The sequence below is a fragment of the Myxocyprinus asiaticus genome, chromosome 30 (assembly GCF_019703515.2).
Source record: "Myxocyprinus asiaticus isolate MX2 ecotype Aquarium Trade chromosome 30, UBuf_Myxa_2, whole genome shotgun sequence".
NCBI classification, from domain to species: domain Eukaryota; kingdom Metazoa; phylum Chordata; class Actinopteri; order Cypriniformes; family Catostomidae; genus Myxocyprinus; species Myxocyprinus asiaticus.
The window spans coordinates 1,882,973-1,910,182 of NC_059373.1; the positions used below are offsets into that span (position 1 = coordinate 1,882,973).

General features: G+C 38.9%; 1 protein-coding gene across 1 annotated transcript in view; it reads left to right on the top strand.

Annotated features, from left to right (window-relative positions):
* Window positions 1-27,210, top strand: part of LOC127421517 (oxysterol-binding protein-related protein 10-like) — a 62,938-nt gene that overhangs the window by 19,402 nt on the left and 16,326 nt on the right. Inside the window, exons 3-6 of the mRNA XM_051664610.1 lie at window positions 1,547-1,626; window positions 9,982-10,050; window positions 12,193-12,387; window positions 22,540-22,759. Coding sequence (XP_051520570.1) covers window positions 1,547-1,626; window positions 9,982-10,050; window positions 12,193-12,387; window positions 22,540-22,759 — 564 coding nt within the window. The remainder of the gene's footprint in view (window positions 1-1,546; window positions 1,627-9,981; window positions 10,051-12,192; window positions 12,388-22,539; window positions 22,760-27,210) is intronic.

Sequence of the window (27,210 nt, forward strand, 5' to 3'; positions counted from 1 at the left end):
CGTGAGCTGTAATTTCAGTGTACACGGAGCAGTTTTGCTGTATAATTATTAAACAGACCAGACCATTATTAAATCAGATCTGTGTCATTACCCATCAGCCCCACTACAGACACCTGCACAATCTCTGTGATGGGATGTGAAGCATGCTTATCTTGGTAAAATCACTGTAAGCAGCAACAGCAGTAGTATAAAGAAACCAGTGTTAATGTGTTAATAATAATCACTATAAACAATCATTCTGCCTAGTAATATAATGCATAAGTCTACATGTAATTGTAGAATGCTTCAAGTAATGGTTGTCAAGTAATGTGGTGGTGGCATAGTGGGCTAAAGCACAGAACTGGTACCACCACCATTGTGTCCTTGACTCACACTTAACTCCAGGTTGCTCCAGGGGGATTGACCCTGTAATAAGGGCACTATAAGTTGCTTTGGGTAAAAGCATCTGCCAAATGCAAAAAATGTGAATGTAACCTATAAATGATGCAACTTCCTTATAATTATTCTGGATATTTCAATTGATGTTTTGCAGCAACTTAATATAGAATTAATTTGTTGTGCATTTGCAGGTATGCACAGATACCGTCTATACAGTGACAGAACTATCTAACTAACTGCAGCTCAAGAATTCGCACTCTAGAATGTTCTTTTCCATGCCATTAGGGCTCTTGTTCACCTTCAACACTTGTTGTCATGTTAAAAAGAACCTCTGCTAATTACCGTCAGTCCATCTCCTGCTCGTTACAGAAGCATCATCACACTTAATTATAGCAGGAGCTTGTTATAATTGCTAATAGAGAGTGAAGGTTACTCCCTGATCAAGCATTCTGAACAGGCTGCATTAGTTCATAAGCTTGAACATATTAAATAGATTCTAATGAAGATTGTAGTGAGGAAATATACTGTATGTTCTGATGAGAGAGATAATGGATTTCTATCTGCAACAACTAGGGTAGAAAGAGAGACAATGCAACAACATCTGCCGCATCCACCATGAAAATGATTTTCCCACTGCTGCTTATTGGAAAGTACAGCTAAAATGTGGAGTTCTGTGTGGAAGTTTGTTAGGTTTGTGTTCTGGATGAGGTGTTTCTCTCTAGAGGTTAACGGGCAGCTGGTGAACCAGACCTGCTCTTGGTCTCCTTACAGATTGCTGGTCTGTTTCTCATTAATGTTTCTGGTCATACACCAGTTCATGCAGACTCAAGCCCTGGTGTCCATTGCTTGGAAAAGTGTCCTCATTGCAAAAACATTGAACGCTCTTGAGGAAACAGTGAGTGGCTTGGTTTGCAGTTCTGGCTGTTCTAACAGTTCATGTGCCTATTCTGTCCATATAGCATTGTTTTGGTTTTGTATGCATTTACGACAAGGATACAGCCATAATCTAAAACAACATGCATCTAAAATAATAATGCATCTTCTATGTTGTTGCCATGGTTACCATGGTATTAGTATTTTCTCACTTTTCTATATTTTCTTTTCCACTTCTCTTCCTCTCTCGTCACCCTCTCTCTTATCATATTTCCATGTCATTCCTCTGTTCCAGCGGTGGATGCTACCGAACAACAGCTGTGGATGACGCAGTTACAGGCCTGTACCAGACGCCACTCAGACAGCAGTGCCAAGGTACACACATACACATTCCCTTTCTATCTCATACAGATATGCACCCACACATGTACAGTATACAAGCCCCCCACGCTCTCACACTGACTCAAACACAAACATACTGTGTGAGAGTATTGTGGAAAAGTGTTTGTGGGAGTTTTTGGAGAGAGCGTCTGGCGAGAGCTCTTGAGTGGGAGAGTATTTGGTCGAGTTTAGGGTAGGGTGTTGTGGGGCATTTGGGAGAACTGTTGTTGTAGTGTTTACTCTATAAACACACTAAGAAAACTCACATGCAGTCTTGTTTATTCTTAACAAGGGCTTCATCACATGCATCCACAATATCCCTGAGTCCCATGACGCGATGTGGGCGGAACGTCCGGTTAAGCGTAAACAATCATTATGCACCATTAAAAATGACAGAAACTTGATAACAAATGATCACAGAATTATAGCGAGGCGATATTGTTCTTCCCCACTGATCTGTTAATGATAATGGGTTTCACGATGATGGCAAAATATTGCAAATAGAAGCATTTTAGTTATTTTATTGAGTCTTTATCCATCGATGGAAGAACCTGTGCAGAATAACCTGAAAAGCTGTGCAGCCTATTAGCACCTTCACAGCTGTAGAGTTGGACATGTTTTGAGAACTGTAGATAATTATGTTTTTTTTAAAGCATATATTGAGTCTAGTCAGAACCTGAAGAGTTTGTTATACCGAGATGATATACTTACTGCAGATACAGGGGAGGTCTAGACAGCAGGATGCTCGTGTTTTACAGGACTCAGGCGATGAGACTGTCATGTTGCTGTTTTTCGGGTAAAATACAATTATTTTGTGGCCGATGACTGTGTAGTAAGCTCAATCTAGCTTTATAAATGTTAGTTTACATACATAATCTCTGTATCAAAATGCTATAACCTACATGAAATGTGTGTTGACTGAACATCTGATCCTGTTGATAGATTGCACTGTACAAATAAATTGAATTGATACTGAATTAAAGTCCACACTGTTTTCCAAATTCCCCTTAAGGGCAGACATGCACATTCTGCAAAGACACTCAAAAGAAAGTGAACTGCAGGCAGGTAAAATGCAGGAATGAGGAAAATCTTAATACAGTTAATTTCAAACGTGATAAAACATCTCACTTCTGCACATGTCTCATCTAAAAACGATGGTCTTCTGCTGTAGAATTGATCCATTTTGCATCACAGCATGAACAGTTGAAAACATCATCACTACTCACAGACAGTTCAGGAAAAACACAGTTCCTTTTTATACTCAGTAATAATGCTATTTCAAAACACGTGAAGCATTCGTAAAGGCCAACCTTGAATAGAAATGAACAGACTCTCAAAATGTCTAATGAACTTTCAACACATGTACACACGCCTGTTAGCACAATAATGCTATCGTTTATGTAACTCATTGCGCTCCATTTCTGGTCGTCTATCGTAGCCGGACTGTAATGGTAGATAATATAAGTAATCCCCGCTCTTCACTTCTTGCCAATAAAGTGAAAAAAGCACACAAAAAAATTATTCCAAGCTTTTTCAAACAGATGTTCCTAAGTCAATCCTTCGGTAGGCAGCCGACGGAAGAAGCAGCTTCTGGAACTGGAGCGCTGTACTTTGCGAGTGGTTTCTGATCATAACATTGCTGTTTTAGATAAAACTTGAGTTTTGATTGATTAATAGGATAACCATTAACTGCACACATTGTCCGGGAAAATTTAAAGACATCTTACAACATTTAAAAAGCAAAAATCTAACCGCATGTCACGCAAGCAAGCAGTGACCAGCTACACACAAAACGCCAACCAATCGCACTTCCGCTAGCCAACTTAAAATTCCACCCACCTAGCGAAATACATTGGACTCACTGAGAATATTGTGGATTGTGGGCAAATTCCAAACAGCGTATTTGCACCCTTGAAGGGCACTGTGGGAAGGGGCGCTACACGAAGGGGTATTCCAAATGAAAGTAAGCAACTCAGGCCCTCCATGAAGGGCCCTTCCACAAGGCCGTTAGAGAAGGATACATGCGATGGTCACTTCGAGGAAGTAATTCGACCGTTTATGATCACGTGACCCTGGGTGGTGTGTCCTCGGGATATAGTTTAAAGCAAGGTTGTCGATCAGAACATTTTACATGTTCAAACGCTCAGGCAAGCGCTATAGCCCTTTTATAACAGATACTTCTCCTCCTCCGCAGTTTACATTCGTCCTCATACATAAGATAATAGACAGCCATAAGCAGAGAGATATTCCAAAAACAGGGCCCATTTTTTACTGGAGGCTAGTCTAAACCCTTCCTTTCGGGCGAAGATACAGTGGAAATGACGTATGTCTTTCATTACTCCCTTCATCAAGGGTGTTCACAAGTGCCCTGCTCCCTCCAGAGTTCCCACTTCAAGGGCTCAGCCCTTAGGAGGGAGTAGGGCATAGGGATGCTCACTTCTGTTTGGAATTCGCCCTGCATGTCTTTCTGTTTTCTTCTTCTTGTCTGTTTCTGATCAGTTCTAGGAAACTCTTACTGCTATCAGACACTACTGTCATCTAGTGGTTGTAGTAGTTTTTTTTTTTTTTAATAACATTGATAACTTTCAGAACATTTGTATATAAACAAATAAAATCTTGTAATGACTAAACATATCAGTGTCACACTTAATGCCTCTTAACTGTCAAGTATTCATAAATCTAGCCTATCAGTCTTCTTTATGGTACGTATTGATCTTCTTAACAAAGGTTGATCACTTGTCACTACAGGATGAGCATTGTTGTACTGAGGAGATGAAGAAGTCTGTGTGCTCATAGTCATTGTTTCTTGAGATGAGACTGGAACTTCCTCACTCTCATGATCCTACAATTTCTGGTTTGTTTCTGATGTCTTAAGAAGACTTCTGCGATTCCTTCTTAAAACTTGACTGTGTATGATCTAGGACTCACTTCTCCTAGATCAACAGCTTTTCTGTCCCACTTACTTGAATCTCCAAATATCAAAGAGTCATTTTTTGACAAAGGAATTGGCTTTCTTGTTTATTTGTCATAGTTTGCCTTCTGTCTTTTTTGTAGAGCTTTTTGTTTCTGTTTCACTGCCTTGGTTTGTATTGTGCTTTGTATTGATGCTTTGACTTGAAGTCGCATGCTTGAAATCAAAATGAGCAGCAAAATCTTGGAATACTTTGGAGCTAAAGCATAGACCGTAGTCTACATCAGCAACAACATTTGGTATGCCATGCCTGGCAAATATGGATTTCATGTGCTGTATGACACATTTACTTGAAGCATTGGACTGTAGAGCTATTTCTGGATAGCTGGAAAAGTAATCAACTACCAGCAGGTAATCCTTCCCATCGAGATGAAATAGGTCGGTACCCACTTTTTGCCATGGATACTCAGGTAGATCTGCCATGACCATTGATTATTTTGCTTGTTTATTTTGATGCTTAAGACAGTTTTCACATGCACTGACCATTTTCTCAATGTATGCATTAATTCCAGGCCAATAAATTGAATGTTTGGATCTCCTTTTGCACTTCTCCATGCCAAGATGTCCTTCATGTATCCTTGAGCATTTCTTTTCTTAGCACTTACGGAATTACTATTCTGTTCTGCCTCAGGAGAAGACCATTTGCTATATTGAGCTCAGCTCTGACATTGTAGTATTGCTTGCATGAGTCTTTAGCCCAGCCATTGTTCAGGTTTGAGATCACATACTGCAGCACTGGATCTTTTGACGTTACCTCAATTATCTGTTTGGATTTTCGATCAGACATTGGAAGTTCTTCTACAACCAGATTTACATGCATTTCCACATCAATTTCTGTAGAGCTCACTTGTTTGTCTCACACACTGATGGTGCATCTGCTAGGATAATGTATTTCTCTGGAGTGTACACTAACTTGAAGTCATATCTCTGTAATCTCATCATCAAACTTTGAATGTGCGGTGACATCTCATTCAAATTTTTCCGAATGTTGGCAATAAAGGCTTGTGGTCAGTTTCTGCTGTGAATGATGGTAGGCCATACACATAATCATGGAATCCTTCAAATCCAAAGGCAAATCCAAGACACTCTTTCTCAATCTGAGCATATCTGCATTTAGACTGAGTCATTGTCCTTGATGCATAGGCTACTGGTTTCCAGTTTTCAGCGTCTGCTTGGAGTAAGACAGCACCTAAATCTTTTGATGCATCTGTGGAGATTTTGATTTTCCTGGACGGATCGAAGTAAGAACAGGTTCTTGAGCTGTTTCCACTCTTGTTCATGCTTACTTGTCGATTTGAATTCAGTTTTGTGATTCAACAGTTCTCTGAGGTTGGCTGTTTTTGCAGAGATATTTGGTATACATTTCCCAATGAAATTCACCATTCCCATGATCCTCATGACACCTTTCTTGTCTACAGGACTCCGCATGTGCAAGATTGCCTGGATTTTGCCTCTGTCAGGCCCATCACCATGTCTGGACAGCTTGTCGCCTAAAAAAGTAACCTCAGTGACACCAAACTGACAATTTTCTTCGTTTAGATTTAGTCCATACTTTCTAATTCTCTGAAACAACTTCAAAAGTCTCTCATTATGCTCTTGCATGGATGATCCCCATACAATAATGTCATCCACATAGACACGAACTCCAACCAGTCCTTCGATGATGTACTCCATGGCATGACGAAAGATTTCAGAAGCTGAAACAATGCCAAAGGGGAGTCTCAGGAACGCATATCGTTCAAATGGCATATTAAATGTACAGAATTTGATGCTATCTTCATGCAGCCTCAACTGCCAGAACCCCTGGGAAGCCTCAAGCTTACTGAAGTACTGTGCGCCAGCCATCTCACTTGTTATCTCTTCACTCTTGGGAATCTGATAATATTCTTTTTTATGTTCGTTTAAATCTTGAGGATCCTTGCATACTCCCAGATCTCCATTTTTATTTTTAACACAGACCATGGAGTTTACCCAATCTGTCAGTTCCTCCACTTACTTGATGACACCTAGAGTTGTCATGTTATCCAGCTCCTTTTTCAATTTGACTCTCAGCAGTGCAGAGATTGTTCTTGGTGCATGAATTACTGGCTGTGCATCATCTTTGAGTTGAATCTTGTAGATAAATGAAAGAGCTCCAAAACCTTTGACCACATCATTACATTTGAGCACAATGTCATTTGCAGTTTCTTGCTGTGCAATTTCCACATTATGACTGTTAATGCAGTAGACTCTCTTAACCAGTCCTAACTCTTCACATGCTTTATCACCAAGGAGAGAGTGATGGTCATCTGGGTGCATACACCTTGAGTTTCTATGTTTTGTCTTTTTGTAGGCTCTCAGTGACACAGGATTCTTCTGAAAATACAGGATTTGGGACTCGTTGCTTTTATATCACTGGTGCTGATCAGGTTGGCTTTGGCTCCAGTATCAAGTTTGAATGAGACAAAGGTTCCATTAATTTGTAAGCGTGTAATCCACTTGTATTTAGACACACTGTTCACATCGGAATCATTGAACATTTCTGCATCTTTATTCAGTCTTTTCTGCATTACCACTGATTATGCCCACAAAGAAAGTTTCAGACAAATCTGTCTCTTCAATAGCATGCACATTTGTTGTTGATTTAAATGTATTCTTGATGAAGCATTGCGTGATGAAATGATTCATGCCTTTACATTTTGCACATCTCTTTCCATATACAGGACATTGCTTTGGTTGATGCTCTGTGCCACATATTTTTCAATTGAATTAATTATTTTCTGGCCTTATTGTAGCTCTTTGACTTCTCTTGTCAGCAGCCATATCACCCTGTAGCTCAAGACCGGTTGCCCACTGAAGCTAAGCAGAGTTGAGCCTGGTCAGTACCTGGATGGGAGACCTCTTGGGGAAAACTAAGGTTGCTGCTGGAAGAGGTATTAGGGAGGCCAGCAGGGGGTGTTCACTCTGCAGTCTGTGTGGGTCTTAATGCTCCAGTATACTGATGGGCACACTATACTGTAAAAAGGCACCATCTTTGGTATGAGACATTAAACTGAGGTCCCGACTCTCTGTGGTCATTGAAAATCCCAGGACACTTCTCGAAAAGAGTAGGGGTGTAACCACAGGACTGTTTGTGAAATCAGCGCCCTCTATTTTATTAAACATTTTAGAGTGCAGCAGTGCAAGTTTACTCACATGACTTTTCTCCCCAATTTGGAATGCCCAATTCCCAATGCGCTCTAAGTCCTCGTGGTGGCGTAGGATGAAACTCAGTTGCCTCCGCATCTGAGACCATCAGTCCGTGCATCTTATCACGTGACTTGTTGAGCACGTTACCGCAGAGACCTAGCTTTTTCCTAGACTCTTTCGTAATCCATAATCACTGATCAGCTGTGCTCTGAGTTCGATTCAGTTTGTGCGCGTCGCTAACGTGTGTTGATCACATTATACAGTTGAAGTCAGAAGTTTACATACATCTTAGCCAAATACATTTAAACTCAGTTTTTCACAATTCATAATAATTTATAATTATAATATAATTTTATAATTAAAAATTGTTTTTTTATAATAATTTTTATAATTTTCTTTATTTATCACACATTTGCACATATACAGTGAAATTCTTCTTTTTCACATATCCCAGCTAGGCTGGGGTCAGAGTGCAGGGTCAGCCATGATACGGCACCCCTGGAGCAGATAGGGTCAAGGGCCTTGCTCAAGGGCCCAACAGTGGCATCTTGGCAGTGCTGGGGCTTGAACCCCCAACCTTCTGATCAGTAACCCAGAGCCTTAACCGCTGAGCTACCACTGCCCCTAAATTCCTGACATTTAATCATATTCCCAGTGGGTCAGACATTTACACACACTTTGTTAGTATTTGGTAGCATTGCCTTTAAATTGTTTAACTTGGGTCAAATGTTTTGGGTATCCTTCTCACAATAAGTTGCTGGAATTTTGTCCCATTCCTCCAGACAGAACTGGTGTAACTGAGTCAGGTTTGTAGTCCTCCTTGCTCGCACACACTTTTTCAGTTCTGCCCACAAATGTTCTATCAGATTGAGGTCAGGGCTTTGTGATGGGCACTCCAATACCTTGACTTTGTTGTCCTTAAGCCATTTTGCCACAACTGTGGAGGTATGCTTGGGGTCATTGTCCATTTGGAAGACCCATTTGCAACCAAGTTTTAACTTCCTGGCTGATGTCTTGAGATGTTGCTTCAATATATCCACATAATTTTCCTTCCTCATGATGCCATCTATTTTGCAGCAGTCCTCCTGCAGCAAAGCACCCCCACAACATGATGCTGCCACCCCCATGCTTCATGGTTGGGATGGTGTTCTTCGGCTTGCAAGCCTCACCCTTTTTCCTCCAAACATAACGATGGTCATTATGGTCAAACAGTTCAATTTTGTTTCATCAGACCAGAGGAAATTTCTCCAAAAAGTAAGATCTTTGTCCCCATGTGTACCTGCAAACTGTAGTCTGGCTTTTTTATGGCGGTTTTGGAGCAGTGGCTTCTTCCTTGCTGAGCAGCCTTTCAGGTTATGTCGATATAGGACTCATTTTACTGTGGATATAGATACTTGTCTACCTGTTTCCTCCAGTATCTTCACAAGGTCCTTTGCTGTTGTTCTGGGATTGATTTGCACTTTTCGCACCAAACTACGTTCATCTCTAGGAGACAGAATGCATCTCCTTCCTGAGCGGTATGATGGCTGCGTGGTCCCATGGTGTTTATACTTGTGTACTATTGTTTGTACAGATGAACGTGGTATCTTCAGGCATTTGGAAATTGCTCCCAAGGATGAACCAGGCTTGTGGAGGTCCACAATTTGTTTTCTGAGGTCTTGGCTGATTTCTTTTTATTTTCCCATGATGTCAAGCAAAGAGGTACTGTGTTTGAAGGGTGGCCTTAAAATACATTCAGAGGTACACCTCCAATTGACTTGAATTTACCAAGCTGGATAAAGGCACAGTTAACTTAGTGTATGTATATTTTTTACTGACTGGAATTGTGATATAGTCAATTAAAAGTGAAACAATCTGTCTGTAAACAATTGATGGAAAAAGTAGATGTCCTAAACGACTTGCCAAAACTATAGTTTGCTAATATGAAATCTGTGGAGTGGTTAAAAAATTAGTTTTAATGACTTCAACATAAGTGTATGTAAACTTCTGACTTCAACTGTATTTAAAGTGCTCAGTTGTACATTTGCGTAATTCAAAACATGTTTGGCCATTACAAGTGTCTAAAAAAATCTAAAGTAACCCCATGGCACTGGGGTTCTGTGGACTGAGGAGGAGATGAGAGTATTTGGGGAGATTCTTTGGAGAGTGTTTTTATTATTTTTGGATAAATGTAATCTGATTGGCAAATTCTGATTGGTTGCCATTCACAGATGAGAAAACCCAAGGATTGTGACGAGCACCTGTATGCTGACAAAACTCAGAATACATTGGATGCACAGGTATGAAACACTTGGACACACGCACACACTATCTTTTCTGTATGCATGTTTTTAAGTGTGTGTTTGAAGTGATTGTTATACACATTGCCTGTCTCTCTTTTCTCTGTCTCTCAGTTGGTGTATAATGGTATTTAGATTGATTATTTTGTGTGTGCGTGTTGACAGGGAGAGGGCGGGATATCTCTATTCATGCTGTAGTTGAATAACATCCAGCCCATAATTACAGAGCTTCATTGTCTCTACACTTCAGCTCTGAGGGAGAATAGAGTCTTTTTTCTTTGTCAAACACACACACTCTTTTCTTACTCACAAAGACGCCTCAGTGCAGGCAGACTGTAATTGATATGGTGAGATATTATTACAGGGAAATCTCAGGACTCATGTTCATATGGAAGAGTCTAGAGAACAACCGTCCACCAAATCATGTCATGTAGTTTAACCAACATTCAGGTAGCTGTTTTGTTGTTTATGTTGATAAAAACCATAAAACAGAGAGGAGCCTTTTAGACCCTCAAGACTAAGTGTGAAGTTTAAAAAAAGAATCAATATTTCAACATTTTCATGAAAAGGCTTTCATGTGGTGAAACCGTGAATTTTTTTTTTTTGATAATCTTGACTCAAAAATTCATGATTTTTGTATAAAATATTCTTGACTATGGAAAATCTGTTTGAACACCTTTTTTATTTAATGATTAAGTTGTGTGCACTGATGTACTCAGGAATGCACTTAAATTCCTTTTACTTTATGATTACACCACGTTACATTTTTAACCTTCCTATACTGTTCGGTCATTTTTGACCGAAGTACATTTTTCAGATGTAATAAAAATGGTTTCCTTTATCTGAGTGGTACAAGTCTTACTGAAGTTTCCTCCACATGCCATCTGAACACACACAAAAAAATTGGACTTCATTCAATAAGTCTAAGTGGTCGGGAAAAAAAGCGTCACCTTTACTCTTCACGGTCAAAATTGACCGACCATAGGAAATGAATGGGAAAAACTAAAAAACATACATTCCTACTAACATTGTTGTTGAGAGCATCAGTTCATTAAAAGGTCATTAATAAAGATCTATATACAGGCTACTGAAAGTCTACTGAATGTTTGTTGAAACACTGTTTACTAGCTATAGCAAGCCAGTTGATAAGTCACTTATAGTCAGTTAAATATCTACTTGGGACCATCCAAATAAAGTGTTACCAAAACTTATTTGTCAATGACCCACATAGTGCTCAGGTTCCTCCTTTAATGCAAGTTTAGAGGATTAGCTAGTAAATATTGTTGCACCACATATCGCTCCAAATCAAATTATTTCATTTTAAAGTGTATTTTACATTACCCACCCAATTTGAGGTCAGATCTATCAAATAAAGTAAGTTTAGTATGATGTTAATAATATAAGTAGGAAGTCACACATAGTGATACGGTTACCTTAGAATACTCATTGTGTTTGTATGTTGTCTAGCTGTGTTTTGTGTGTGCATGTGTTTATGAATTACAGGTTTTATTGCATTAGGTTCTTGTTTGTGTGTGTATCTTCATTCCCTGGCCAGATTTCAGACCTTCGGGATGGTGCTTGGCTTTGCTTGCCTATAGTGCCCACGCTCGCTGTCAGAGTGAGATCAGCCCACTCACACACAGCTGTGCTCACCTGAGAGACAGATAACTCGTCCCAAACCTTTCCAAAATCTGGTGAACTGTCTCTCTGTAAACAGATTCTTTCTGGCAGTAAATTAAACCTCAGTAGTGAATGATTTGACACACATCACACAACCAGGACTCTTCACATGAAGAGACACGAGACTCGACTAAAGCACTGATTCCCATAGACACTGATGTTACCACGTTGCTAAGCTGACACAGTACTGTCATAGTAGTATTCTTGTTTTAAATGTTACCTGATTAATATTTTTCATGGGCATCCCTGCGGTTAGAGTGTTTTGGACATGAAGTCTTGTGGAGGAGGGTGAGATTCAAAATCAGAATCTTTTCAGGAATGAATACAGTGTATGATGAAGTGTGAATACAGATCTGATTTGACAGTATTATGTTTCTATATACCTGTGTATGTGTTAAGAGTGCAGTAATGTGACCATGCTCTTAACCTAACCCTAAACCCTAATCTCTCTCTCTCTTTTAGTGTTCATCAGGTCGTACACAGAGTTTCTCTCTTCTTCCTCATGTTCCTCCGTCTTCCTCTCCTGGATCTCAGAGACATCATCTGCCTCATCACGCAGCTCCTAGCAACATTGTGACCATAACACACCACAAGTCGCCTGCAGCCGCCCGCCGTGCCAAAAAACAGTACCCAGATCGCCTCCTGGAGGTCAAAGAGGTACAATTAAGACACACACAGACACATACACACATACACACACACACTTAAAAGCAGGGGTGTCTCTAGGATTTCAAAACATCAGGGGCTGAGGCCAAAAGATTAGGGGCTAAGGGTGTCCACGCATTACATTTATAAGCCATTAATGTATAAATAAACATGCAAACCAAAGCATGTATAAAGATGTTCAAGGTCAATGAAAAAAATTCTAATAAGAGCATGCCTGTATTTTGTTCTCCACATTCAAGGGGGGTTTCTAGCCTTTCATTATTCACCCATCAAGTCACTAAGGTGCTTCTATATTATGCATGTAGAGGGGTTTGGTGGCATGCTCCCGCTTGAGTACAGTGTGATTCTGGTCATTTTTGGAGCAGCATTTTTACATTTTCAAAGCATCTCTAGACTTAAAGAATTCACATGACGTTGCCAAGGTCCAGACTTTAAAGTCTCTTGTTTACTTGGCCTTACAGTATATTCACAGTGTAATGCCATGTATCAGTATATCGCTTTTACTGTTACTGCTGTGAAACACTTTATTAAGCGTGATGTGTCATTTGAAAAACATAACCTTTCTTTTTCTTTTATATTGTTGGAGTGTCTGTTCAAGAGGTTTGAATTCCTCCACAGCACTTAAAACTAGAAAATAGTTGGGCCTGGGTATCTCATCGAGCATTGACGTTGACTACCACCCCTGGAGTCGCGAGTTCGAATCCAGGGCATGCTGAGTGACTCCAGCCAGGTCTCCTAAGCAACCAAATTGGCCCGGTTGCTAGGGAGGGTAGAGTCACATGGGGTATCCTCCTTATGGTCGCTATAATGTGGTTCTCGCTCTTGTGCATGGATGCCGTGGAGAATAGCGTGAAGCCTCCACACGCGCTATGTCGCGTGGTAACGCACTCAACAAGCCACGTGATAAGATGCGCCGATTGACGGTCACAGACGCGGAGGCAACTGAGATTCGTCCTCCGCCACCCGGATTGAGGCGGGTCACTACGCCACCACGAGGACTTAGAGAGCATTGGGAATTGGGCATTCCAAATTGGGGAGAAAAAAAAAACCTAGAAAATCGTCAGTAGAAATCAAATGGGTCATGTACTTTTTCACCGTGATATCGAGGGAAGTCTTGATTCACTTGTGTAAGTTATCTGCTCTGCGCTATCTGTTCTTTATCCAATGAATATAATTGAATCCACTCAACAACACCTGGCCAGTTGATCTCAAAGACACTTCTGTGGTGCGCAGCTGAAGCCTGGTTTTCACATGAGTTCCGTGCAGAAAACATTCGGGGCTCGAATCCCGAATGTTTCACCCTAACAACGCCTCTGCTTAAAAGCTTTCTATTTGACCACTACGTTTCCTAAAGAGTGCATCATTAGACTAATTTCATGATCCTTCAGGACAGCACATTTAATTAATATAACATCAAAATCGTGATATGGTCATATGTGATTATTAAATCGTGAAGGATGCAATGTATTTACATTTACACATGGTGTGTGCTTCAGAGTGAATGGGTGACACTCTGTTCTGTCTGCACACGCGGGGCTCATACGTTTTTTTCAGCATTCTCAGAGCGGTTCATGCGCATTGTGAAAGCAAAGTGCTGCAGATTTACAACTTCGCACAATTCCTAAACTAAATACGACAGAAATATATATTACGATACTTTAATATACAGTGTATTACTATATCAAACAAATCTAATACTCTAAATAATAATAATAATGCCTTCATTATTTTTAGCTAGATTTTTACTTCATCCATTTAAAAGGCCCATTTTGAATCTACAAAAAATGTTGGTTCCTCTGATTCAGGCTAAATACATAATTAGATGGTCACTTGTTCCGGTTGAAAGGGAACGCTGGCGCGTTTGGCTGCCACTCCTCTCTCCCGTTTTTCATTGTTTTAAATGTTTAGCGATTTATTTTGAATGGTTGTGGGATTTTGGAGCTTTTGAAGTCCCCTCTTGTTACTTACCCTATTGCAATGCGGAATCACGTTTTATCCTTCGGACTGCTGTTTTTATCTTTGAGTGTTATCCGCGGGAATCGACCCTCCTTTCGCCCTGCCTAGGACTTACACTACCTCGTGGTTGCTGTCGGCGTGGATTCCCTCTCCATGGCTTTAAGGTACACCACTTGCAAATTGCTGAACGTAAATAGGAACTTTTATTTGGCGAATGACTCCTTTGAACTTTGCCGAAATGTTGGAATACTGCGACCTAATCGCTATATACATCGCTCCTCAAGGCGCAGTTCTATACACTCATCATCTGATGCCATCCTTGTTCCTATATTTCAGTGTAAAGCTCATAGACTACTGTGAACTGGTGTTGATTTTTCACCGCTATCCTCTGTGCCCTCGCGACTGGTGAAATCGGCGCTTTTTAATGCACACTCTGTGAACAACAAGGCTGTGATTTTATCAGATATTATCACAGAAGAAAAACTTGACCTTGTGTACTTAACTGAAACTTGGCACAAACAGTCTGATGGACTTTAATGAACTTACTCCTACAGGCTACGGGTTGTTTGATCTCCCACAACCCTCTGGCAGAAGGTGGGGGGGGTATCATTGTTCTGCATAATCAACAACACACCATAAGTCCCGTGGCTATTCCCCAGTTTAATTCTTCTGAAAGTCTCGTTCTGAGTGTCCCTGCACCTTTCACTACTGCCATAGCTACAGTCTACATGCCTCTTAAGACAAATGTAGATTTTCTATCAGAGTTTGCAGATCTACTGTCTATGTTGTGCCTCAAGTTTGAGAGAACTCTTATCCTGGGGGACTTTAACATCCACGTTGACATAAAAGACTCAAAGGACGTTTTGTCCTTACTGGAGTGCTTTGATTTGAACCAGCTTGTGGACTGTGCTACACATAATAAAGGTCACACATTAGACCTTATGATTGCAAATGGATCGTTTGTGTCTCAGTTTTCCATCGCTGATTTAGGGCTGTCTGACCATTTGGCTATATTTATGGCACACACTAACATTTCCTTTTCTCACACTGTAAATTATCGCAAATGGAAATCCATTGATCTCTCTGATTTCACTGACTTTATTGACTCTAAGTTGTTTTCTCCATCTGACCCTCTGGAGGACAAAACATCTCTGTTAAATACTGTTCTCTTGTCTGGCCTGGACTCTTTTGCTCCTATGAAATCACGGTCTGTCTCATTTGTACATTCCGCTCCCTGGTATAATGATGAGCTGCGCTCTATGAAGGCAGCTTGTCGCAAAATGGAGCGAAGGTGGCGTCTCTCTGGCCTGAACGTACATCACCAGGCTTGGAAAGACCACTTGCATGAATATAAGGCAGAAATTGTATCCTCCAGGTCCCATTATTTTTCCCAAATCCCAGACAACTGTTTCATCCAATTAACAAATTGCTCAAATGTAACAGTTCCTCTATTGTGCCTGCTCCAACTCACCTTTGTAATAGATTTCTTGATATTTTCAGCACCAAGATTGACAATGCTCGTAAATGCATTCTTAATACTCCTATCTCATCTGCTTCTCCTCTTAGTATTTCTTATTTCTTTGGCACCTCTTTCTCAAATTTCTCCTCACTTGACCTGGATTCTCTTGGTAATGAGGTATCCCAAATGAAAGCTGCCACTTCCATAGTTGATCCTATTCCAGCTTGTTTGTTTAAATCATGTGTCGCCTCTTTGTGTCCTGTTGTCTTGAGTATAATAAATGACTCCCTGTGCACTGATGTTGTGCCAGCAGCATTTAAAACTGCTGCTGAAACCCCTGTACCTAAAAAGACTAACTTGGACAATCTTAACAACTTTTGTCCCATTTCTAATCTTCCCTTCCTTGCAAACATTTTAGAACGAATTGTGGCTTCTCAATTATACACTCATCTCACTGTAAACAATCTTTAAGAGCCCCTTCAATCTGGCTTTCACAAACTCCACAGCACTGAAACGGCATTAGTTAAGGTCACAAATGACTTGTTAATAGCTTCAGACTCTGGCTGTCTTTCAATTCTTATCCTTCTTGATCTCAGTGCTGCTTTTGACACTGTAGATCATTCTCTTATACTCACTCGTCTTGAGACAGTCTTTGGTGTTATTAATACTGCATTAAACTGGTTGAAGTCTTATCTCTCAGATCGTCTGCAGTTTGTTTCCTCGGGTGGATGTAGGTCGAAAGTTGGTTTGGCTAAATGTGGTGTTCCTCAGTTCCTCATTTTGGGCCCCTTACTTTTTAGCATTTACATGTTTCCCCTTGGTCAACTCTTAAAATCTCTTGGTCTTAATTATCATTTTTACCCAGATTTACATCCATTCAAAATGTGGTGATTATCGCCTTTCTTGCACAATGTATTACTGAGATAAAAAAAATAAATGTCTCTAAATTTTCTTTGTCTCAACAGTGACAAGACTGAGGTTATGCTCATTGGTTCACCTCACCAGCTTCATAAAGCTGGTTATTTAACCTTTAATATGGATGGCTCTGCTCTGGAGTTTCAAACAAAATTGAAAAATTTGGGGGTGATATTTGATGCAAATTTAACATTTGATCCTCATGTCACTGTTAAAACATCATTCTTCCATCTCAGAAACATTGCAAGACTGCGCTCCATGTTATCTTCCTCGGTGGCTGAAAAACTGATCAGTACTTTTGTATTTTCTTGTATTGATTATTGCAATGCTTTACTTGTTGGGGTCTCTAAATCTACCTTAAATAAGTTGCAGTATGTGCAAAACTCTGCTGCTAGAATCTTGACTAGGACCAGGACAAGCGATCATATCACTCCTATCTATGTATTTTAATTTTTCTCTTGTAAAGCGCTTTGAGATGCAACTTTTAAAGGCGCTATTGAAAATAAAGTTGTATTATTATTATTATTATTATTATTATTAGTGAGATATACTGTATAATGCATATTGTCAATAGGCTGAAAAATTCTGAGATATAATTTTTGTGGACAAATCACCCAGTCCCAGTATAAACCATTGAATGCCCAGCAGAAAATAACTATATTGTGATATACCATTACCAAATGTATAAAATACTGTACTGTGATTTTGCTCATACCGCCCACATCTACTCACACACATGCAATTTTCACTTGAAATTCAGTGCGGTTCTTTTTATAGCAATGAGGAGCAAACTTGGCTGGTTTTGTACCGTGGAACTGTGTCATGCACACACACACACACACACACACACACACACACACACACACACACAAACCTTTTCCATCATATAAAGTGTGCCAGTATGAGCTCTGATGGGTTTTAATTTTTCTGTGCCAGAACGTCACTTAGAGAATTAAAATCTTGCCGTCAGCCGTGGTGAGGAAGTGTTATTACCTTGTCTGTCAAACATCCCCACACACAGGTCATGTGATCATCAACGTTCTCTCAGATCAGAGATGATAATAGTGACTGCATTTTAAAGGGACAGTTCACCCAAAAATTACAATTCTGTCATGATTCACCCTTATGCCGTTCCAAACCCGTACGACTTTCATTCTTCAGTGGAGCGCAAAAGGAGATGTCAGGGAGAATGTTGGTGCCTCAGTCACCTTTCACAGCATCTTTCTTCAATACAGTGAAAGTGAGTGATGACTAACACTGAGCATTCTGCCTCCCATGTGTAGTTCATCTGTCAGAATCAAGTATAGTTTTGTTTTTCTACAGTTGTCGTGGTTAATGTCTGACTCTTGCCACTCGCAGCAGAAACACTAGCAGGGGTCTTGGGCGATGAGTGTTTATTGGGAATAACAGATGTCTAAGCTCATTGCTTCCTCCTAAGAGATTCTGTAAGGAATCAACAGGGATTCCTGATTGTTTTGTGTGTTGTAATTGCTTTTTTCTCACCGCTCTAATGAAACTACTGAACCACCTCCTGTTAAAATACAATACTAAAAACCTTCATCTGTCTGCTGGACTCTGTTTGAAGCGTTGTGTTGGGTCATAACACAATTGATAACACAAGTACGTGTTGCATTCTCAGCGTTGCCACAAGGGGCTATAGCAGGGGTGTCCTTGCAGGATCCGGCCCGCAAGGAGTCATCTCCGGCCCGCGGGATGATTTGCGGAAAAAATAAGTAATGTTTGAAAACATTCACACTGATTTAGCCTGTAACTTAGGTGAGGTGTATTCATAGTATTATTTTATTAGCAACAGCAGAACAGATAAACATTTAAATTTGTGCTGTTGCATGTATGTTATAGTTTGCATGATCAGTGGAATTTATTTTAATTACGCGGGACATTCAGCGCTCGCAGAGTCACGCGTGTCAGCAAACGCCACACATGCTGAGGGTGACACAAGTTACATGGCCACACGTTCCCACAGAATTTTCTCTCACAGAAATAATGACAACATGGACAGGTCCAAGGATATATATTAGATGTAATAACTGTTGCATTGTATCCGTCCCATTGAACTATTATTAATGTTAAGCAGGTTACAGCTCCACCGCTGATCTACCAGCATCACCTAAGAAATTATATTTTACCCAAGTTATGAGATTGCAGTCTGAAATAACACCAAAACAGCTCGCCTTTCTATTGCATTGTGTTCTATCGCTGGATGTACTCAACAACAAACACGGTTTAGTCCGATTCATGAATAAATGACTCTTATGAGCAGGTACTTTTAAAACATTGATTCAGTCAGTTTGACGAATCCTTCAGTGAATGGACTTACAGAATTACTCCGAGGGGCTGAATTAATATGTGATTTTCTGCCAGTTGCTCTCAGTCATGTCGAAAAGTTTTGTGTACAAAGTTGATCAAATATGATAGCATTCTAATATTATATTCTTCTCACCACAATTGTACAGAGTGGTTATCTGAGTTACCGTAGACTTTATCAGTTCGAACCAGTCTGGCCATTCTCTGTTGACCTCTCTCATCAACAAGGTGTTTCCGTCCACAGAACTGCCGCTCACTGGATGTTTTTGGCACCATTCGAAATAAATTCTAGAGACTGTTGTGTGTAAAAAATCCCAGGAGATCAGGAGTTACAGAAGTACTCAAACCAGCCCATCTGGCACCAACAATCATCCATGCGATTATCTAATCAGCCAATCGTGTGGCAGTAGTGCATAAAAGCACCCCCAGATCATCACCGATCCTCCACCAAATTTCACAGTGGGTGCGAGACACTGTGGCTTGAAGGCCTCTCCAGGTCTCCGTCTAACCATTAGATGACCAGATGGAGGATCGGTGATGATCTGGGGGTGCTTCAGCAAGGCTGGAATCGGGCAGATTTGTCTTTGTGAAGGACACATGAATCAAGCCACGTACATGATTATCCTGGAAGAAAACTTGCTTCCTTCAGCTCTGACAATGTTCCCCAACTCTGAGGATTGGTTTTTCCAGCAGGACAATGCTCCATGCCACACAGCCAGATCAATCAAGGTGTGGATGGAGGAGCACCGGATCAAGACCCTGTCATGGCCAGCCCAATCTCCAGACCTGAACCCCATTGAAAACCTCTGGAATGTGATCAAGAGGAAGATGGATGGCCACAAGCCATCAAACAAAGCCGAGATGCTTGAATTTTTGCACCTGGAGTGGCATAAAGTCACCCAACAGCAATGTGAAAGACTGGTAGAGAGCATGCCAAGACGCATGAAAGCTGTGATTGAAAATCAGTGTTATTCCACCAAATATTGATTTCTGAACTCTTCCTAAGATAAAACATTAGTATTGTGTTGTTTAAAAATGAATATGAACTTGTTTTCTTTGCATTATTCGAGGTCTGAAAACACGGCATCTGTTTTGTTATTTTGACCAGTTGTCATTTTCTGTAAATAAATGCTTTAAATTACAATATTTATATTTGGAATTTGGAACAAATGTTGTCAGTACTTTATAAAGTAAAACAAAATGTTTTATTTTACTCAAACATATACCTATAAATAGTAAATCCAGAGAAATACAGCTATACAGCTCTGGAAAAAAGAATAAAGAGACCACTGCAAAATTACCAGTATATATATATATATATATATATATATATATATATACACACACACACACAGTATATATAATTTATCAATATAAACCCAAGCAATGTCGCTTGGTCCAATCAGGCCCCAACCCAAAACTAGTTTGAACCCATGGGCTATAGTCAGTGCTTGAAGTGGAAGAAAAAAGTGCAGGTACTCTCCTTGTTAGTACTTAACTTGATTTTTTGGGGGGGAAATATAATATACTCGGAGGCGCAGTCGCAGTTTTTGTTCGCAATATATGCTTATTTAAAAATAAGTAAATATACTTGGGGTTTTATAAACTGAACTGGGACCAAACTTATTTTTCCGTATTTATCTTACCTAACACTTTTATTTACTAACTAACATGTTATCATGAAAAACAAAACTGTTAATAATATGTGTTTATTTACATTAAAATTGTATTTAATTACATTAAAAGAGGTATTTAATTAAAATGTTCAAGTTCTGGCCATATATTCTTGGAATTTATCTGATCTGGCTGAAGAACAAATATGACCTCACACCCTCAACTAACAAAAAGATTAATTTAGAATTTAGGGTTATTGTTTATGAAAACTGAGGAAGAATATTTAGATCTGCTAAAGTCTGTATCTTTGACAGTATCAACCCACATAAGAGAACAATGACAATCTAATGTTGAACTGCCTTTTTACACTAAATAAATGTAGCCTAAAACTGAAAAAGAGCAAAATGTCCATTTTTCCTTTTTTTAATTTTATAATCCTCCCATTCAATGAGAACCAAATTAGCCTTTCCTTGTACTGCACACATGAATTTGCACACTGGAGCCAGATAATAATCAGATAATAATCATTAGACACAATGAACAAACTGATTTGAGGATGTTCTGGATCGTGAACTCTGACACACATCTGTATATAGAACCAAACACTGTCTGGATACTGTATATGCATAGGCAAGTTCAGTGACACTTCACATAATCTTTTTATGAGCACTACAGAAAAGAAAAGAATTTTCCTGTGTATTTTCTTTGAAGGTTTGGTTTTCATCATCAATTTGCCTTTTGTGAAAAGGTTGTGCATATAAGCTGACATCACTACTGTAACAGCTTTGAATTCTTTTATTTTTTTAAGTCTGTAGTTTTGACTGCACCCAGCAGCTAAACAATTTGCATAAATACATTTGAGTGAATAAGACGCGATACAATGTGCTCACCCAAAAGTTGCTGGAGAAGTGTGTAACTGAACTATGCCCAGACAAGCTTGAACATGCATTTCTCCGGAACTGGACCACGGATCGCTTGATGACCACCGATGCTCTTGCACGTGTTGAGTGTTGTTAAACTCACCGCTGAGAGTTGCACAGAGAGCACTCGGATGTTTACCGCAATTTTATCAAAATCATTTGAAGGTTAGATAAAAGTGATTGGCAGCCTCATCAAATCACTGACTTACATTAAATAAAAACATTACATCATACTGGGAGACTCTGAGAAGTGGTGGTACACAAGAAAAACTGCCTGTACCATATAGACTAAATTAGAGAAGTGCAGGTGTTGCGTACCAGTGAGTTACCGCCCAATTCAAGCACTGGCTATAGTGGACATGAGTGTAAACTGTTGATCATCTATGGTCAGTTTTCACTTTCAGGTCAAATACCTTCTGTGCTTGGGCCCTAATTATGTTAGCTTTGACGAAGCCAACATACTGTTATTCTACAAACTTGGTAGACTAAAGTTTATAACATGAACTCCTCCTAGGGCTTTCAAGCTACATCCACCAAAATTGGTACAGACCTTCATAGTGTTCTGGAATTGTGTGCTATGTCTTTTCTAATTGATCGGACTTATGCTTTTTGCACAATGGAAAATCAAATATCATAAAAATCCTTAGACTTGTAAAAATGGGCCAATGGAAGGCTTGAGAATACAAACTCCAACTTTAAAAAAATTCAAATGTAAACAAACCCACAGAAGGCATTTGATCTGCTTTAAGTTGTTCTCTTTCCCTCTCTCTCTCTCATTCTCTCACCCTCCATCTATATATCTGACTTTCTATCTAGCTAGCTAGTTGGTTATACAGACAGTACAGTAAGACAAACAGCCAACAGTAAGACAAAAAGCTAGTTTAAACTTTCAGACAAGGCTTTGTCTGAACACACTAACACACTCTTCCTCTCTTTCTCTTTCTTTTTTTTTAGGTTATGAGTCATGTTGAAGGTCAGCAGAAGAGTCTCATTCACTCCATTGAGTCGTTGCCAATGCGAGGACCCCTTTCCTGTCTGGATCAAGACCTGCTACTGCTCAAAGCAACGTCTGCCGCCACCCTCAGCTGTCTCGGAGAGTGCCTGACTATTTTACAGCAGAGCGCGGGACACAACAGCAATGGTCAGACATGTCACAACCGGGGCCTGACCTCTGGTGAGTCCGACATGGATGCCCTAAAGACGCCCCTGGTCACCCAAGACCCCGAGCGTGACCCAGCCAAAGATCAGGGCGAGGTAGACTGTGGCCCTTGTCCGGATTTACTGGGGCCCATGCAGCTAAATGTTTGCAACAAATGTTGTTGAAGGGCTGTTTTGAAGTTTGCATGTTCTGTTGTGTTGGTACTCCATCCATTTGTGCGTCCACCTGTATTTTGGCTGTTTATTTGTTGATTTTAGTTCTTTGCCTGTCTGTATAATTTGTATTATTGCTTTTAGTGTTGTTTCAATGGAAAGGGATAAACATTGTCCCTTTAATGCATGTATTTTATTGATTTGTGTGCGTGTGTGGGAATGTTTCAATTCATATTACTGTTCACTCGCTCTTCTATGCTGGATGAACCACATGCCAAAGAAACACACAGGTGCCTGAATATTCAAACAATACTGTCCGTAAGAATCGAGTTGATCTAATAAAACATTTCAAATGAATCCTGATGTGAACCCAGGTACTTCTCTATGGGATTAACAGCATCAAAGCATGGCCGGGTCTAATAGAGGGGCTGGGGGAGCATTGCCCCCATAGATTTTCTTAGTGAATAAGAAAGAACAGAGAATAGAGGAGTCTTTTTGGACTTGCTTGTTTTCAATGGACAAATTTGAGCACACTGTGTTTTTGCAAAGGATGAACACTCAAAAGTCTGAAGAAGCTACAGCACCTATGCATTAGAACATTTCATGACATTTTGTGCCATTTTCTTTTCTGAATGTTTTCCTTGTTTCTGTTATTTTCATTAATTTGTATAAAATATCTGTGTTCCTCAAAGAGGAAATCAATGCTGGGGTTTAAAAGTGCTTTGTACCGCTCTTAGCCTGATAACTTCAAATGAACTCAAATTGAGATGAAAATGAGAGTATTGGTAGATGAATGGATTGAAGACATGGCAAAATGCAAAACTTGTTCCTCAGAATGTTCTTGGTGTTACTAAAATATCCGCAGAATTAAAGGCAGTTTGAACTGAGATGATCTGGTACTCTCGAGTTCAGTCTGTGCTCTTGATCTGAGCTGTTTTGCAAGCAATCATCTCCAATTATCAAAGTCTAGATTGGCCTTAGAGTAGATGGCATATTCAATTTGATGCACATAAAAAAGAGACTTTGAGGGAAAGAAATATGGTTTGTTTAGTAACGTCCATTTTCATTCAGTCAAGAAAATACAAAAAATTTAATCTTTCCACAATTTTCCAATAAAAAAAGAAAAAAAACCCCACCTTAAAATAGGGATGGGACGATATATCGAATTTCGTGGCATAACTCAATAGTTCAAAATTTGCAACATTGTTTTCTGTCCATGTGATCATAAATGAAATGACCTGTCAAACATCATAATCTCTCTATTGCTCTATTGATTTTTACCCCTACTGTGCATTTTTTCTACACATTTTACAAGTTTCACACAAGGTCCTTCAAGTGCTTAAAGTGCTTGAATTTAGCTTTTAGAAATTTAAGTACCGGAATACCTGGAAAAGTAACTTGTTTTGATGAAAAGTGCTTGAGAAAGTGCTTAAAGTGGATCGTTTCCTCCGTGTAATGTGTGTCCATCAAAGATGTGGCGACTCCACTTTCATTGAATAAGTGTCTTAACATCCTTTCTGTTCTGTAAAAAGAAATATTAATTTTAATCTCACACAGCACAGATGCGCTAAAAAAACCGAGAGATTCCTGTTTATGTTTGCAGAACCGGAACACTGCGAGTCGCTCGTTGAACTCTTAAAATGACAGTAACCTTTTTAGAGTTTCTTATACAAATGAATATAAACTCAGTGTTATTACTCGTAAATTATACACATTATTTCAAACAGTGAAAGCTCATATCATTATTATAGATACAATTTGATGATATAATATTAATTAATAGAGTGTAGAATTTTTTTATTTTTACAAAGTTAAAATATGATTATAATAATGATGACAAACAAATAAAAACTTTCTCATACTTTTCTCAGGACACGATTTGTTCAGTTTTATTGCTTGTTCTGTACCCCACTATTTTTGAGAGCTTATTTGTTTGTGATCTTATAGAGAAAGATATATGAGCAACTCTTTATTATTTAAACTTTGGGCATTTATATTGTTTATGTGTATTAAAGAACTTTATTTTGATGAGAAATTCTAATGTGTATTTTGCTCAAACATGTTTTTCTGAAACTAAAAACATTTCTGTAATATTTTGTAATTTAAGTGTTATAATATCGAATCGAGATTATATTGAATCATGAACATCATATTGTATACCGAATCGCAAGATAACCAAATCGTCCCATCCTTACCTTAAAAATATACAACGTACTGAATGGACTGTAGTTCTATCCTTCATGTAAAATTAAAAATGCCATTGACTCTGACTAAGGTCTATTATATGCCAGAGAACCAAAATAAATAATTAGGGGGTGGGGTTGTGATTGGGGTGGAGTTCTTACAGGGGCGGATCCAGAGAGGACAGAACACACCAATCAGGTAAATCCAAATCCTAAAAATTTCTTTGTCTTGTCTGCATGATCTGTTTGTCTCCCATCAAAATGACCAGCCAGAGCATTTCATATGTTCTGTTCTGGTCCGTGCATGGATGTTTATTGCATGTTTAGTGTGATATTTTTTCTCTGCTTGATACATTTGTGTCTTCGTCTGAAGCAACGCATTTACTAGAATGCCATATTTGCAAATGATGCTGCATTTTATACTGTAATGATCATGCTTAGATATGAACTAGGACTACCATATTTGGGGTTCTGGACCAGAAAGAACAAGTCCATAGATATAAGTCGGTTTTGTGTCCCTGGTCATCTGGTAATGTAGCAATCTGTGATGTTGATGTCTGTTACCATTATAGATCTAAGACATCTGAGAAGCAGGAGACTTCAGCAAGAGTCTCAATTTTTGCTCTCTATTTAATTTTATTTCTTGCTAGCAGAAACAGATCTCATTTGCAATTTCATTTTCAATGTGGGTAAAAGCAGTGAGGACATGCAAGGCAAAGTATAGTTAAATTTGTATATATTGCTCATATAATTTAATCTTTAAAGTTTTATTAATCTGTAGAGTTCAAGCAAACTGTTTCAAGATGACCACCATCTCTTTGTGTGTTCAGAGTTGGTTCCCTCACTATAAGCTTGATCCTGTTGCTGATTGCACACTCACATCTCTGAGATGTCTGTTTAAAAGTGTTTAATCTGGAAACCATTTGATTAGCATCTTGAAAAGAGCAGATTTTCATACATGTATGAAAGACATCTCAAAGACATCTGAGAGCTTCTGTCTTCCAGATGTAAACACACATGAAACAGAAGTCTTTGTAATGTACATTTGCTATCAAGAAAGACATTCATACAAATGTCTATTTGATGTGTGTTCATGTCTGGAAGACATAATGTTTTAGGTTGTTTACTCATCTGCAAGACGTCTACAAGATAGCACATGCACATCTCTGTGATGTCTCTTTGTATCTTTCCATCTGGAAAGCATCACAATACTTAACATTTTCTAAACATCTTAAAATGATCAGATTTACAAACATTCTAAATCATAAACATCTCAAAGACATCTTCTACACATCTTAAAATGATCAGATTTAGAAACATTCTAAACCATAAACATCTCAAAGACATCTTCTACACATCTTATAATGATCAGATTTACAAACATTCTAAATCATAAACGTCTCAAAGACATCTTCTAAACATCTTAAAATGATCAGATTTAGAAACATTCTAAATCATAAACGTCTCAAAGACATCTTCTAAACATCTTAAAATGATCAGATTTACAAACATTCTAAATCATAAACGTCTCAAAGACATCTTCTACACATCTTAAAATGATCAGATTTACAAACATTCTAAATCATAAACGTCTCGATGACATCTAAACATCTTAAAATGATCAGATTTACAAACATTCTAAATCATAAACGTCTCAAAGACATCTTCTAAACATCTTAAAATGATCAGATTTACAAACATTCTAAATCATAAACGTCTCAAAGACATCTACACATCTTAAAATGATCAGATTTACAAACATTCTAAATCATAAACGTCTCAAAGACATCTTCTAAACATCTTAAAATGATCAGATTTACAAACATTCTAAATCATAAACGTCTCGAAGACATCTTCTAAACATCTTAAAATGATCAGATTTACAAACATTCTAAATCATAAACGTCTCAAAGACATCTTCGACACATCTTAAAATGATCAGATTTACAAACATTCTAAATCATAAACGTCTCGAAGACATCTTCTAAACATCTTAAAATGATCAGATTTACAAATATTCTAAATCATAAACGTCTCGAAGACATCTTCTAAACATCTTAAAATGATCAGATTTACAAACATTATGAATCATAAACATCTCAAAGACATCTTCTAAACATCTTAAAATGAT